This window comes from Hyperoodon ampullatus (assembly GCF_949752795.1).
Source record: "Hyperoodon ampullatus genome assembly, chromosome: 3".
Classification (NCBI taxonomy): domain Eukaryota; kingdom Metazoa; phylum Chordata; class Mammalia; order Artiodactyla; family Ziphiidae; genus Hyperoodon; species Hyperoodon ampullatus.
The window spans coordinates 85,207,776-85,224,012 of record NC_136916.1 but is presented as its reverse complement, the minus strand read 5'-3'; the positions used below and the strand labels follow the sequence as shown (position 1 = coordinate 85,224,012).

Sequence of the window (16,237 nt, the reverse complement as noted above, 5' to 3'; positions counted from 1 at the left end):
GAGCTTCAGCTAATGTGTGATCAAATATGCAACAGTGATTCTCAGAAGGAGGCAATTTTCACATCCCAGGGGACAATTAGCAGTGTCTAGAGACAAATCTTAGTCATTATAACTGGCAATCTCACCTGGTGACAAAAGGCCAGGGATGCTGCTAAACATTCCAAAATGCACAGGACAGGCCTCAACAACTAAGAATTATCCAGTTCAAAATGCAAGGCTGTTAAGGTTGAGAAACCCTGATAGACATGAAGGCTGAGTATTTAGTGGTAGAAAGACCATAAGAGAAGTTCTCATCCAGCTCTCTTGTGTTAGGATGAACCTGAGACTCAGACAAAAGTCTATGTGGACAGCTCAGCAGAATTAGCAAATAACCCTATACATCCTTCTAATGCGACAATAAAACTTGTTTTATACGTGGAGGATGGCAGGCTATCATTTCCCTGACAGTCTATTTGTATCGTTAAACAGAAATTAGAACTAATATCACTGCTTCTATGCATGGGTCGTTGGATTCAGTAGTACAGGGTAGTAGGGGGCGGTATTGCCTTTTTTTATACATGTAGATATTATAACTCATTCATTCACTTAAACATTTAGTACACAAATATTTATTTTAGGCTTTTTATTGTGCTGATGCAAGTAATACAACAATCAGCAAAGATGACCCTTGCCCTCAAAAGTTTGCAATCTGCTGGGAGAGATGGGCAACAGCAAATTCAATGCAGCATAATCAATGTCGTGTTGGGAGAGCCTATGGGAGCATAGAGGAGGGGCATCCAGCCTGGTCTTGGTAGCCAGGGGAAGTGTTTTCAGAGGGAATGAGGTCTGAGCTGAGCTCTGGAGGGAGAGTAGAAGTTAGAAACTCTAAAACTGAGCCCCTAGTGCAGTGTACTCCATTTGCTAAGCACAACTAGCACGTTGGAAACCCACTTAAGGCTCTAAGCCTGAATCAGACGGTATTTGCACTGGCTATTGGTTTCTCCTGGGCCCATGCATCATGTTTTACACAGAAATAGTTAATAACTGTCATGTGACTACATTCAGATTTTTACACATGGTGTATCAGGACACTCAACTCTGAGCTTCAGGGGGGTGTGTGTATGGGTAAAAAAATAAGTCAGCCTTAGCTAGTGTAAACAGCTCTTTGCAGGAAACTGCTCTCAGCAGGAAGCCACTTTCTCGTCACTTTAGCAAAGCTAGATTGTAACTAACTTTTTTTTTTGTATTTTTATTGGAATATAGTTGATTTACAATGTTGTTAGTTTCAGGTGTACAGCAAAGTGAATCAGTTATACACATACATATATCCACACTTTTTTAGATTCTTTTCCCATATAGGTCATTACAGATTATTGAGTTCCCTGTGCTATACAGTATGTCCCTATTAGTTATCTATTTTATATATAGTGGTGTGTATATGTCAATCCCAATCTCCCAATTTATCCCTCCCCAACCCTTTCGCTGCTGGTAACCATAAGTTTGTCTTCTACATCTGTGACTCTATATCACTTTTGTAAATAAGTTCGTTTGCACCATTTAACTAATTTTAAATCAGGCACCCCAATTCTCTACAATCTCCGGCCCAAGTACACCTTTCAAATCTTTTAATCACACAATACCTTGCCTAACTCATCAGTTCTTTCCATAGATCAAAGAAGTAGAAATGAAGAATAAGTAATTAACAGATGACCAGACCTCTTCCCTAGCTTCCCCGTCAGTAATCTCCCGAACGGACCAAACTGCATGAACAAGGTAACATCTTAGAGGAAGATCACCAGAAGTCTACAAGCCTGCACACAGTGAGGGATGGTGATGATTCTGACCCCCTATCTCAATGACTAACTGAGATTACTTCCCTCCTGCCCTTTAAAAGTATCATGGACGAATCTTCAGAGGTGGTTGTCGGGGGAGGCTGAGTCTACCATCTCCCCAGATTGCCAGCATTCTGATTAAAGGCATCTTTCCTTTCTACCAACATTTGCGAGTATATAATTGATTTTGTAAGCAGCAAGCAGCGGGACCCCCACCCCCTGCATTTGATAACACTAGCAGGGCTCTGTCCCCATGAAACATCAGGCCTCTACTGCCAAAGCTGGGCAGGGAGGATCCAGGAGAAAGCTACTTTCCTAAGGCACAGCACTCGCCGGCTGGCTTACCCAGCCGTTCTCAGCATCTTTACCTCCTGCAATCCAAGAACTTCCCCACCTTGCTTCCTCCAACACCTGGTGTTATAATCAGGTGAGCAGACAGAGTGAGCAGGCAAATAATGAAAACCCAGATGCCAAACCTGAGTCAAGTTCAGTATGGAGAATGAACCGTTCTCTCCCCATAACCCGCAGGTAACACTTTCTCCCCCGCTCCTACCTCAAGGGCTTCCTAACCCCTCACTCTTCATTCCCCAACCTGCTCTAACTTCCTTCACTCTCCCTGCAGGTCGGGCAGCTGTGGATAGACTTGTGTACTGTATCAAGTTCCAACAAACCAAATGAATTCAAGCTTCAATTATTTTTTCAGTCTACAAAGGGAAGCACTATGTGATGTGACTCTTTCTCTGCACTTAGAGTTGACAGAGATACATGGTTGGGGGAGAAGGTGTTTTGATTTTCATTTATTTATTTGTAAGTTTTATTAAAGTTCACCTATTACCCACATGCCTCGGGCTCCCTATAGAGGAACAAATATCACAATTGAAGCAGCTGGTTTCCAAGATGCCAAATTAAAATAGATGAAGAGGTAAGGAAGGGAAAAAAAATAAAAACATTAAGCTGAAACTTCTTCACTCCCAAGTGCATGGTGCCTTCTACTATATTGCACACATGAAATTGACTCCCAATGTAATTAGACCAGAGCTACAAGGCAAACAAACAAAAACAATTCTCAAATTATTCAGACTCCCAGAGCTATTCTTTTGCAATCACTCAAGTAACTGAGGAAAGAGCCAATTTTTTAATATAAATTGGTTATCAGCATCTACACTCTCCAAGCGATTCCAACACCCCATCTGCCCAAGAATATAGTCACTAGCTGAGTTGTGAATCAAAGGCAAGAATCATGCTTCCCACCCACTGTCATAAACCTTTCTTCCATAGGACAATCCCACTGGAACCTGCAGTTTATTCCAACAGTCCTTAAAAGCTGCTGGTCCAATTAGAAGGAGCTGGAGAGTTCCTCGGGTCTGCAGTAGACAACATACTCCACTTAGAGTCAGTTGTCTTGGCAGCATTATGAATGGCACCGCCACAGAGACAGAGATTAACTCTCTCTTTGCAGCCCCGAGTTAGAACTGCCGTAATATCCTCCATCTCACCCCAAAGCTCCAGGAATGGCTCTACTGCCTTCCAGGTTGAAAATGAGCCATGGAGACAGAAGAGCATCTTTCACTGAGCTCAGAGGGGAAAGAAATAACCACGTTTCAAAAGAGGCACTTACTGGATTTCAGCAATGCTGCCAGAACTTCAGTGGCTGCCCTGGGGAAAGAGAAAGAGAAGTGGAAAAGTCGATGTTCAATGGTCTTTTTGTCAGCCCATGGATCCCATAGCTGGCCGGCTCATTGCTGCCACATAACTGCCCCAATATCAACCAGGTGGCAGGCACTCCATTGATTCTACTGCTGACCATTAAAGGGGCACAAATGTAGAAATCACGCTGAGTGAAGTGTCTGTCTTGCAAATGGGTCTCAAGAGTCCCTTCCTCTGCTGAAAGTCTCTTCCCCTCCCCCTCTTGCCTCCCACCTTCCACCAACTTCCTCACGCTGTGCTCCTTCCAGCCAGAGCTCTTGCAGTCCCTCGATTTATACCTGGAAACCCTGGGGACTCTGGAGAATGGGTTGGGAGGGGGTGGGACTTGGAGGTTGAGTGAGTACAGCAGTGCACTGCAAACTTCTTGAGACATCATGGCCCTGGGAACACACTAGAAAACATTCACACATTGGAAAGCGAAGCTGGTTCCTTAGGGTAAAAAATGGTTACATTGCATTTTCCTTCCAAATTCATTGTTTTCTTCCATGAAGGAATTTGACAGCCTTTGCAGTGAGGGGAGGCATACAGAATGAAAATGCATTTGGCTCAGGTCTTAGTGACCCTTCAGTCTACTCCCTGAGCCTGGGAAGGTCACACAAAGACCCACTTACAGGGCAGAGGAAAACTTCATGGCACTGAGGACACTGTGGGAGGGAGAATGTGTCCTTTTTTTCATTAAAGAAGAGAAGGATTCTGCACAGCCCTACTAACTTATGCTTAAGGCCTGTTAAACAGTGATATGTCCCCAGAACCCTTCTGAGAACTGGGGGAACAGGCCAAAGAGGCTAGATCACCCTTCCAAGATTATATAGACATGTCAGCAGAACTGGGGCCCCAAACCCAGGAATCTCACTTCCCATTTTTTCTTCCTCCACATCCATTGTTCTCCAGAATCTCTCTCGGTACTTTCTTTGCCCTGGTCTCTGCCCAGTTGATAAGGGACAATTCTCTTTGCAATATATTATTTACTATTGAGCAACAGAGCTGACAGTAAAAAAATAATAATAATAACAAAGGAATGAATAAAAATAAACTAAAACAGAAAGTAGGCACTTGAAACCTTACTGCTTCCCATAACCCACGAGGGAATCCTGCAAAGCAGTGGCCTGAAACTCACTGATGCAAACCCATGTCTGGGATGACCCCCAGCTCTGTGAGACCAAACAACTGCAGGGCAGTCATAAAGAAGGCAAGGCTAGTTTTCACCAATAGACTACATCATTTCTCCTTCCCAACCATGATTTCCTCTAATCAACTTTCAGCTTCCTCAGCTATGCTCTTTTGTAACACGACATAGTGCTGTTGCAGGAAGGAGGACCTCTTCCAAGGCCCTGAGAAGGGGACCCCTTCTTGTCTAACACTTGGAAATAAATGTCCAAGGAGACAAAGTTGTCTCTTGCTGGGAGACAATCCATGCAAGTGGTTACCATCATGCCTGGCTAAGGCGGGCAGTTTTGGCCAAACAGCGGGGCAACAGTGGATTTAAGAAAGGGCACGTTGAAGGTGTTGCTGGCAGCCCAAGCCAGTGTGGAAAATCTGTGAGCCACAGTGCACAGGGCCTGGCTTGGGTTGGAAGAAAATGAATATCAGTACTTTGGGGAAAAGCAGAGTAGCCATATTGAGTTCATCAGAGGAGGTTAGCAGAGAAGAAGGAAGCCACAGAAGCAGGAAAAGGAAGAATGGGGATGTCCCAAGCAAAATACCTACCCAGGTCCTTAGATCACAGGTCAGGTCTTAGGGCAACTCTGCATTTACGATTTGCATGGCACATTTGTTTGGGCGAGTTCACCATGGAGGTAGGGCTCTGGTAGATAATAGTTTTATAAGGGATACACTGGTGGTGGGGAAGAACAGGCTTCAGGCAGGTCAGTTAGGAGGATCTGAGGTAACAGGGTGCCCAGCCAAAAGAGTGACGTAGAGGAAGAAGGAAGAGAGAGGGGTTAAAGGGAAGTTTAGAGTCTTGCTACTCAAACCATGGGTCTCCCACCTGCACCTTCATATTTCCTGAGAGCCAAATAGAAATGCAGACTCTCAAGCCCCATCGCTGGCCTGCTGAATCAGTACATTTATTCTAGCAGATAACTCATATGCATATTAACTTTTGAGAATAACTGGTTTAGAGGACAGTATCAATCTGGCTCAGTTACTCATTGATGTTGCGAGGAAGATTCAAGGGGACTCCCAGATCTCAACCCTCTAGAAGGTAGCTAATAGTATGATAAATTAATAAATAAACATGAATCCAAACAGTGACATGATACAGCAGAAAATACATGGTAAGTGTCACATTAGCCAAAGATGGGAGAGAAGCAAGAGGAACTACAATCCAGCAGCCTGTGGAACAAAAACCACATTCACTGAAAGATGGACAAGAAGAAAAGGCAGAGGGCTACGTATCAGATGAAGGAACAAGATAAAACCCCAGAAAAACAACTAAATGAAGTGGAGATACGCAACCTTCCAGAAAAAGAATTCAGAATCATGATAGTGAAGATGATCCAGGACCTTGGAAAAAGAATGGAGGCAAAGACTGAGAAGATACAAGAAATGTTTAACAAAGATCTGCAAGAATTAAAGAACAAACAAACAGAGATGAACAATACAATAACTGAAATGAAAACTACAGTAGAAGGAATCAATAGCAGAATAATTGACGTGGAAGAACGGATAAGTGACCTGGCAGACAGAATGGTGGAATTCAATGCTGTGAAACAGAATAAAGAAAAAAGAATGAAAAGAAATGAAGACAGCCTAAGAGACCTCTGGCTGTTAACGTAACAACATTCACATTATAGGGTGTCCCAGAAGGAGAAGAGAGAGAAAAAGGACCCAAGAAAGTATTTGAAGAGATTAGAGTCGAAAACTTCCCTAACATTGGAAAGGAAAGAACCACCCAAGTCCAGGAAGCACAGACAGTCCCATACAGGATAAACCCAAGGAGAAACACGCTGAGACACATAGTAATCAAATTGGCAAAATTAAAGACAAAGACAAATTACTGAAAGCAGCAAGGGAAAAACAACAAATAACATACAAAGAACTCCCATAAGATTAACAGCTGATTTCTCAGCAGAAACTCCACAAGCCAGAAGGGAGTGGCATGATATAATTAAAGTGATGAAAGGGAAGAAACTACAACCAAGATTACTCTACCCAGCAAGGGTCACATTCAGATTCGATGAAGAAATCAAAAGCGTTACAGACAAGCAAAAGCTAAGAGAAGTCAGCACCACCAAACCAGCTCTACAACAAATGCTAAAGGAACTTTTCAAAGTGCGAAACACAAGAGAAGAAAGGACCTACAAAAACAAACCCAAGACAATTAAGAAAATGGTCATAGGAACATACATATCGATAATTACCTGAAACGTGAATGGATTAAATGCTCCAACCAAAAGACACAGGCTTGCTGAATGGATACAAAAACAAGACCCATATATGTGGTGTCTAGAAGAGACCCACTTCAGACCTAGGGACACATATAGACTGAAAGTGAGGGGATGGAAAAGATAGTCCAGGAAAATGGAAATCAAAAGAAAGCAATACTCATATCAGGTAAAAGAGACTTTAAAATAAAGAATGTTACAAGAGACAAGGAAGGACACTACGTAATGATCAAGGGATCAATCCAAGAAGAAGATATAACAATTATAAACATATATGCACCCAACATAGGAACACCTCAATACATAGGAAACTGCTAACAGCTATAAAAGAGAAAATTGACAGTAACACAATAATAGTGGGGGACTTTAAGACCTCACTTACACCAATGGACAGATCATCCAAACAGAAAATTAATAAGGAAACACAAGCTTTAAATGACACAATAGCCAGATAGATTTAATTCATATTTATAGGACATTCCATCCAAAAACAGCAGACTACACTTTCTTCTCAAGTGCACATGGAACATTCTCCAGGATAGATCACATCTTGGAGCACAAATCAAGCCTCAGTAAACTTAAGAAAATTGAAATCATATCAAGCATCTTTTCTGACTACAACACTGTGAGATTAGAAATGAATTACAGGGGGAAAAATGTAAAAAACACAAACACATGGAGGCTAAACAATACGTTACTAAATAACCAAGAGATCACTGAAGAAATCAGAGGAAAACAAACAATACGTAGAGACAAATGACAATGAAAACACGACGATCCAAAACCTATGGGATACATCAAAAGTGGTTCTAAGAGGGAAGTTTATAGCTAGACAAGCCTACCTCAAGAAACAAGAAAAATCTCAAATAAGCAATCTAACCTTACACCAAAAGGAACTAGAGAAAGAAGAACAAACAAAACCCAAAGTTATCAGAAGGAAAGAAATCATAAAGATCAGAGCAGAAATAAATGAAATAGAAACAAAGAAAACAACAGCAAACATCAGTAAAACTAAAAGCTGGTTCTTTGAGAAGATTAAAAAAAAGTTGATAAACAATTAGCCAGACTCATCAAGAAAAAGAGGGAGAGGACTCAATTCAATAAAATTAGAAATGAAAAAGGAGAAGTTACAACAGACACTGCAGAAATACAAAGCATCCTAAGAGACTACTATAAGCAACTCTATGCCAATAAAATGGACAACCTGGAAGAAATGGACAAATTCTTAGAAAGGTAAAACCTTTCAAGACTGAACCAGGAAGAAACAGAAAATATGAACAGACCAATCACAAGTAATGAAATTGAAGCTGTGATGAAAAATCTTCCAACAAAAGTCCAGGACCAGATGGCTTCACAGGTGAATTCTATCAAATATTTAGAGAAGAGCTAACACCCATCCTTCCCAAACTCTGCCACAAAATTGCAGAGGAAGGAACGCTCCCAAACTTATTATATGAGGCCACCATCACCCTGATACCAAAACCAGACAAAGATACTACAAAAAAAGAAAATTACAGAACAATATCACTGATGAATATACATGCAAAAATCCTCAACAAAATACCAGCAAACAGAATCCAACAACACATTAAAAGGATCACACACCATGATCAAGTGGGATTTATCCCAGAGATGCAAGGAGTCTTCAATATATGCAAATCAATCAATGTGATATACCAGATTAACAAACTGAAGAATAAAAACCATATGATCATCTCAATAGATGCAGAAAAAGCTTTTGACAAAATCCAACACCCATTTATGATAAAAACTCTCCAGAAAGTGGGCATGGAGGGAACCTACCTCAACATAATAAAGACCATATATGACAAACCCACAGCAAACATCATTCTCAATGGTGAAAAACTGAAAGCATTTCTTGTAAGATCAGGAACAAGACAAGGATGTCCACTATCACCACTATTATTCAACGTAGTTTTGGAAGTCCTAGTCGCGGCAATCGTAGAAGAAAAACAAATAAAAAGAATACAAATTGGAAAAGAAGAAGTAAAACTGTCACCGTTTGCAGATGACCTGAAACTATACATAGAGAATCCTAAAGATGCCACCAGAAAACTACTAGAGCTAATCAATGAATTTGGTAAAGATGCATGATACAAAATTAATGCATAGAAATCTCTTGTTTTCCTATACACTAATGATGAAAAATCTGAAAGAGAAATTAAGGGAAAACTCCCACTTACCATTGCAACAAAAAGAATAAAAGACCTAGGAATAAACCTACTAGGAGACAAAAGACCTGTATGCAGAAAACTATTAGACAGTGATGAAAGAAATTAAAGATGATACCAACAGATGGAGAGATATACCATGTTCTTGGATTGGAAGAATCAATATTGTGAAAATGACTATACTACTGAAAGCAATCTACAGATTCACTGCAATCCCTATCAAATTACCAATGGCAATTTTTAGAGAACTAGAACAAAAGATCTTAAAATTTGTATGGAGACACAAAAGACCCCGAATAGCCAAAGCAGTCTTGAGGGAAAAAAAACGCAGCTGGAGGAATCAGACTCCCTGACTTCAGACTGTACTACAAAGCTACAGTAATCAAGACAATATGGTACTGGCACAAGAACAGAAACATAGATCAATGCAACAAGACAGAAAGCCCAGAGGTAAACCCACGCACCTATGCTCAACTAATCTATGACAAAGGAGGCAAGGATATACAATGGAGAAAAGACAGTCTCTTCAATAAGTGGTGCTGGGAAAACTGGACAGCTACATGTAAAAGAATGAAATTAGAACACTCCCTAACACCATACACAAAAATAAATTCAAAATGGATTAGGGAGCTAAATGTAAGACCGGACACTATAAAGCTCTCAGAGGAAAACACAGGAAGAACACTCTTTTACATAAATCACAGCAAGATCTTTTCTGATCCACCTCCTAGAGTAATGGAAATAAAAACAAAAATAAACAAATGGGACCTAATGAAACTTAAAAGCTTTTGCACAGCAAAGGAAAACATAAGCAAGACGAAAAGACAACCCTCAGAATGGGAGAAAATATTTGCAAAGGAATCAATAGACAAAGGATTAATCTCCAAAATATATAAACAGCTCATGCAGCTCAATATTAAATAAACAAACAACCCAATCCAAAAATGGACAGAAGACCTAAACAGACATTTCTCCAAAGAAGACATACAGATGGGCAAGAGGCACATGAAAAGTTGCTCAACATCACTAATTATTAGAGAAATGCAAATCAAAACTACAATGAGGTATCACCTCACAACAGTTAGAATGGGCATCATCAGGAAATCTACAAACAACAAATGCTGGAGAGGGTATGGAGAAAAGGGAACCCTCTTGCACTGTTGGTGGGAATTTAAATTGATACAGCCACTATGGAGAACAGTATGGAGGTTCCTTAAAAAACTAAAAATAGAATTACCATATGATCCAGCAATCCCACTACTGGGCATATACCAAGAGAAAACCATAATTCCAAAATACACATGCACTCCAATGTTCATTGCAGCACTATTTACAATAGCCAGGTCATGGAAGCAACCTAAATGCCCATCAACAGACGAATGGATGAAGAAGATGTGGTACATATATACAATGGAATAATGCTCAGCCATAAAAAGGAACGAAATTGGGTCATTATTGAGACGTGGATGGATCTAGAGGCTGTCATACACAGTGAAGTAAGTCAGAAAAACAAATATCGTATATTAACGCATATATGTGGAACCTAGAAAAATGGTACAGATGAACTGGTTTGCAGGGCAGAAATTGAGACACAGACGTAGAGAACAAACGAATGGACACTAAGTGGGGAAAGTGGCAGGGGGGTGGGGGTGGGATGAATTGGGAGATTGGGATTGACATGTATACACTGATGTGTATAAAATTGATGACTAATAAGAACCTGCTATATAAAAAAATAAAATAAAATTCAAACATTAAAAGGAAAAAGAAAATATAGTTGAGCATAAGTTAATGGAATAAATTAAAATCACCCAAATATCTCTCACCTAACTACTGTGAAACTCCAGAATGGATCTGTTCATATCAACTCTAGGACCCCTTCAAACTGTTCTTTCAGCTGCAACTAGAGTGATCTTCCCAAGAACAACTGATTAAGGAAACCTCACATTGCCACTCCCATGCCCCCTTTCACTCTTGGATAAAAATCCAAATCCTAAAACATGGTCTAGGAGACCCTACAAAGTCTGGCTCCTGTCACCGGCTCCAGCCTAGTTTCATACCACCCTCTTACTCTCTGTGGTTCTGCCCCTCTGGCCTTTTTCCAAGCTTTGGAACATGTTCCCATAACTTGTCCTTTGTCCTTGCTAATGACACAGCCTAAAATGCTCTAGACCTTCCCCTCCTCCTTCACGTCCTAACTCAGGTGTCACTTCCTTAGGAAAGACTTCTGTGACACCTAGCCTAGGTCCAGGCCCTGTAATTGCTGTGTTCATCCTTTGCAACCCACCCTTTTTAATTGCTCAATTTAGTTTGTAATTCTTCACTCATTTCATGACTATTTTATTAATGTCTGTCTCCTCTTTCAGCCTGCAAACTCCAGAAAAGAAAAAACATTTTGCTTTGCCTTATTCTACCCCCACCATTTAATAGTATTTGAAAACAGAACACCATCGAATATTTGTTGAACCTTTTCCAAATATCAGGCCCTAGGAGCTTTATATACACTGTCTATTCATTCAACAAATATTTACTGAGCACTTACTATGTGCTGGGATAAACTGATAAACCAAAGGTTCTTGTACTCAAAAGGGTTAGGGTGAAAGAAATAGTTAATAGGTAATCAGTATTTTTGAGGAATACATTAAATTAGCATTCTAAAATGTGGTCAGTGCTATGAGGGGGAAAAAAGAAAAGTAAGAACAAGGTAAAGAGATAAGATGCACAGGGCTGGCTTGCAAGTTTGGCTACAGCAGGCTTCATGGAGAAGGGAAATTCTGAGCAAAGGCATGAAGGAGGGAAGAAAGTTGCTATATGAATATCAGAAGGAAGCATGGTCAGACCCTCTAAAATGACAATAGGCCTGACCTGTTCAAGGAAGAGCAAGTTGGCCAGGGCTGCTGGAGCCAAAACAGAGGAGAGGAGAGGAGCAGGAGCTGGGGTGAGCAGTAACAGGGAACTATTCATGTAGAGCCTGGTAAGCACTCTAAAGGCCTTCCTTTCACTCCAAGTGAGGGATTCACTACAGGATTTTCAGCAATGATCTAACATGTTTTAAGAAGATTTCTCTGACTGCTCTACTTTTCAAAAGAGAAAAGGACTCTAAGGAAGCAAGAGTAGAAACCAGACACAGACCAGAGTAGAAAGCAGCAGAGAGCTTTGTGGAGCAAACCAAATACAGCAATGAGTAAAAAATGTTATAGACAATGGTCAAGTGGGATTTCTACCAGGAACGCAGGGTTGGTTGAACATCTGAAAATCAACCAATGTAATAACCCACCGTAATAATAAAATAAAGAATAAAAACCATATTATCATTTTAATAGACACAGAAAAAGCATTTGATAAAATCCATTACGCTTTCATGATAAAAATACTCAACAAACTAGGGATAGAAGATAACTTCCTCCACCTAATAAAGGGATCTACTTAAAACCAATAGTTAACATGATACTTAATGGAGAAAGATGATTGAATGCTTTCCTTCTATGAACAGGAACAAAATAAGGATGTCCATTTTCACCACCTCTGTTCAACATTGTACTGGAGGTTCTAACCAGGGCATTTAGGAAGGAGGGAACAAAGGAAGGAAGGAAGGAAAGAAGGAAGGAAGGAAGGAAGGAAAGAAAGAAGGGAGGAAGGAAAGGCATGCTGATTGGAAAAGAGAGAGTAAAACTATCTTATTTATAGACGGTTGGGTCTTGTATATAGAAAGTAAATGAATCCACTAAAGAACTATCAGAAATAATAAGTTCTGCAATCAATATTCAAAGATCAATTATATTCCTGTAAACTAGCAATGAATAGCTCAAAAATGAGATTTAAAATGGCAATCTCACTTACAATGGCAGCAAAAGAATAAAATTCCTCGTAATAAATTTAATAAAAGAAACTCAAGCCTTTTACACTGAAAGCTAGAAAACTGTTTCTAAAAAATTAAAGAAAATCTAAATGAATAGAAATCACCTAAATATCAGCAGTCACCTAACTACTGCTATAGCCCCAAAACTCACCTAACTACTGCTATAGCCCCAAAACTGATGCATCCATATTCACTCTAGGTCCCTTCAAACTGTTCTTCAGGGTACAACTAGAGGGATCTTCTCAAGAAGAACATGGATATGTCTTGAATTTGGAGATAACAGGATTTCTTGGCAACTTGCTATGGAGAAGTAACATAAGCTAACTTATTTCCCATACCAATTCCCATTTTATAGATGAAGGGACTATTCAAGGTAAATTAACCCACCTGAAGTAACATTAGAAAGCAGCAGAACTGGAACTTCACCTCAACTCTGTCTGACCCCAACATCTGGCAATTACGCCAGCCACCCAGCAGAACCTGGAGCACTGGGCTCAGCGATCGTTCCCATTCATTTTGCTAGTTTACAGGAATACAATTGATTTTTGAATATTGATCTTTTACCATGGTCACATTGCAGAACATGTTTATTAGTTCTGATAGTTTTTTAGTGGATTCATTGAGACTTTCTATATACAAGATGAAACCATCTATAAATAAGACAGTTTCCAGAAAAAAAGAAGTAGGTAGCCCTAGAATTTAACCCTAGATCCTCTCTAGAATTGGCCATGGGATGTGGAGTTGTAGCAGCAGAAACAGAAAGTGGAGGGAAAAGGAGTTATTTAAATAACAGGCGGATAAAGCAGGAGGACCTTTAAAAGGGATAGAACACATTGCCTGCAGATCAGAGGCGCCCAGAATGCCATCTGGTACCGTCCCAGCCTCCTGCCTGGCTGGAGAGGGAATAGGAGGATGGGTAAAAGCAGACACACACACACACACACACACACACACACACACACGGCCAATTACCAAGGAAAATGGATGACAAATGGATCTTACTAATCACTATTTTTCAGAGACAGAGGAGAAAACAGAAATGGAAACTGAGATGGCCCCTACACAATGAAAGAAAAGAAAAACTGTGGACATATGGTACAAACTTTGAACCAGATCCTGTGCCCAGCATGGAACTTGTCCATTTTATCCTGGGAAAAAAAGAAAAGAAAAAGTACCCCTCCCCCCAACTCTATCCAGATGCTGTCAAAGACATCTTGTGGGAATCATCATCAATCGTGGGAAGTTTTTACTAAAGAAATGGAAACCCAGACCTCAGACTGCTTTGGTTAGTAAAAACTCAGCAGAGAGTGTGACAGGGGGGTGGCTACTGCCTGAGCCAGCGAACCAGGAGCACAGCACTGCAGTCAAGGCTGGGAGGACCCCACCCACCTGACTTTTCGGAAGCAGAAACTATGCAAAGGGGAGCTGGTTTTGAAGCACTTCCAAATACATGGGCAATATCATCAAGACCAAGGACTCAGACAAAAGAATTTCAATAATAGTAGAGGAATTTAACACCCCACTTACACCAATGGACCGATCATCCAAACAGAAAATAAATAAGGAAACACAAACTTTAAATGACACAATAGACCAAATGGACTTAATTGATATTTATAGGACATTCCATTGAAAAACAACAAAATACAATTGCTTCTCAAGTGCACATGGAACATTCTCCAGGACAGATCACATCTTGGGTCAAATCAAGCCTCAGTAAATTTAAGAGAATTGAAATGATATCAAGCATCTTTTCTGACCATAATGCTATGAGACTAGTTATCAATTACAGGGAAAAAAAAAAGGCAAAAATTACAAACACATGGAGGCTAAACAGTATGCTACTGAACAACTAACAGATCACTGAAGAAATCAAAGAGGAAAGCAAAAAATACCTACAAACAAATGACAATGAAAACATGATGACCCAAAACCTATGGGATGCAGCAAAAGCAGTTCAAAGAGGGAAGTCTATAGCAATACCATCCTACCTTAAGAAACAAGAAACATCTCAAATAAACAACCTAACCTTACACCTAAAGCAATTAGAGAAAGAATAAGAAAAAAAAACCCAATGTTCGCAGAAGGAAAGAAATCATAAAAATCAGATCAGAAATAAATGAAAAAGAAATGAAGGAAACAATAGCAAAAATCAATAAAACTAAAAGCTGGTTCTTTGAGAAGATAAGCAAAATTGATAAACCATTAGCCAGACTCATCAAGAAAAAAAGGAAGAAGACTCATATCAACAGAATTAGAAGCGAAAAAGGAAAAGACACTGCAGAAATACAAAGGATCATTTGAGACTACTACAAGCAACTACATGCCAATAAAATGGACAACCTGGAACAAATGGACAAATTCTTAGAAAAGTACAACCTTCCAAGACTAAACCAGGAAAAAACAGAAAATATGAACAGACCAATCACAAACACTGAAATTGAAACTGTGGTTAAAAATCTTCCAACAAACAAAAGCTCAGGGCCAGATGGTTTCACAGGAGAATTCTATCAAACGTTTAGAGAAGAGCTAGTGCCTGTCCTTCGCAAACTCTTCCAAAATGTAGCAGAGGGAGGAACGCTCCCGAAATCTTTCTACAAGGACACCACCACCCTGATACCAACACCAGACAAAGATGTCACAAAAAAAGAAAATTACAGGCCAATATCACTGATGAATATACATGCAAAAATCCTCAACAAAATACTAGCAAACAGAATCGAACAGAACATTAAAAGGATCATACACCATGATCAAGAGGGTTTATCCCAGGAATGCAAGGATTCTTCAATGTACACAAATCAATCAATGTGATACACTATATTAACAAATTGAAGGATAAAAACCATGTGATAATCTCAATAGATGCAGAGAAAGCTTTTGACAAAATTCAACACCGATTTATGATAAAAACTCTGCAGAAAGTGGGCATAGAGGGAATCTACCTCAACATAATAAAAGCCATGTATGATAAACCCACAGCCAACTGAGAATGATTTCTCAATGGTGAAAAACTGAAAGCATTTCTTCTAAGACCAGGAACAAGACAAGGGTGCCCAATTCACTACTATTATTCAACATAGTTTTGGAAGTTTAAGCCATGGCAAACAGAGAAGAAAAAGAAATCAAAGGAATCCAAACTGGAAAAGAAGAAACACTGACACTGTTTGCAGATGACATGATACTATACATAGAAAATCCTAAAGATGCCACCAGAAAACTACTAGAGCTAATCAATGAATTTGGTAAAGTAGCAGGATACAAAATTAATGCACAGAAATC

At 39.8% G+C, this 16,237-nt stretch overlaps 1 protein-coding gene across 1 annotated transcript in view; it reads right to left on the bottom strand.

Annotated features, from left to right (window-relative positions):
- LOC307049556 (cytosolic carboxypeptidase 4-like) overlaps positions 1-16,237 on the bottom strand; it is a gene marked incomplete at both ends in the record, with an annotated part of 86,953 nt that overhangs the window by 43,763 nt on the left and 26,953 nt on the right. The window contains 1 exon segment of the mRNA XM_079699115.1: positions 3,430-3,467. Within this exon segment, the coding sequence (XP_079555241.1) occupies positions 3,430-3,467 (38 nt within the window).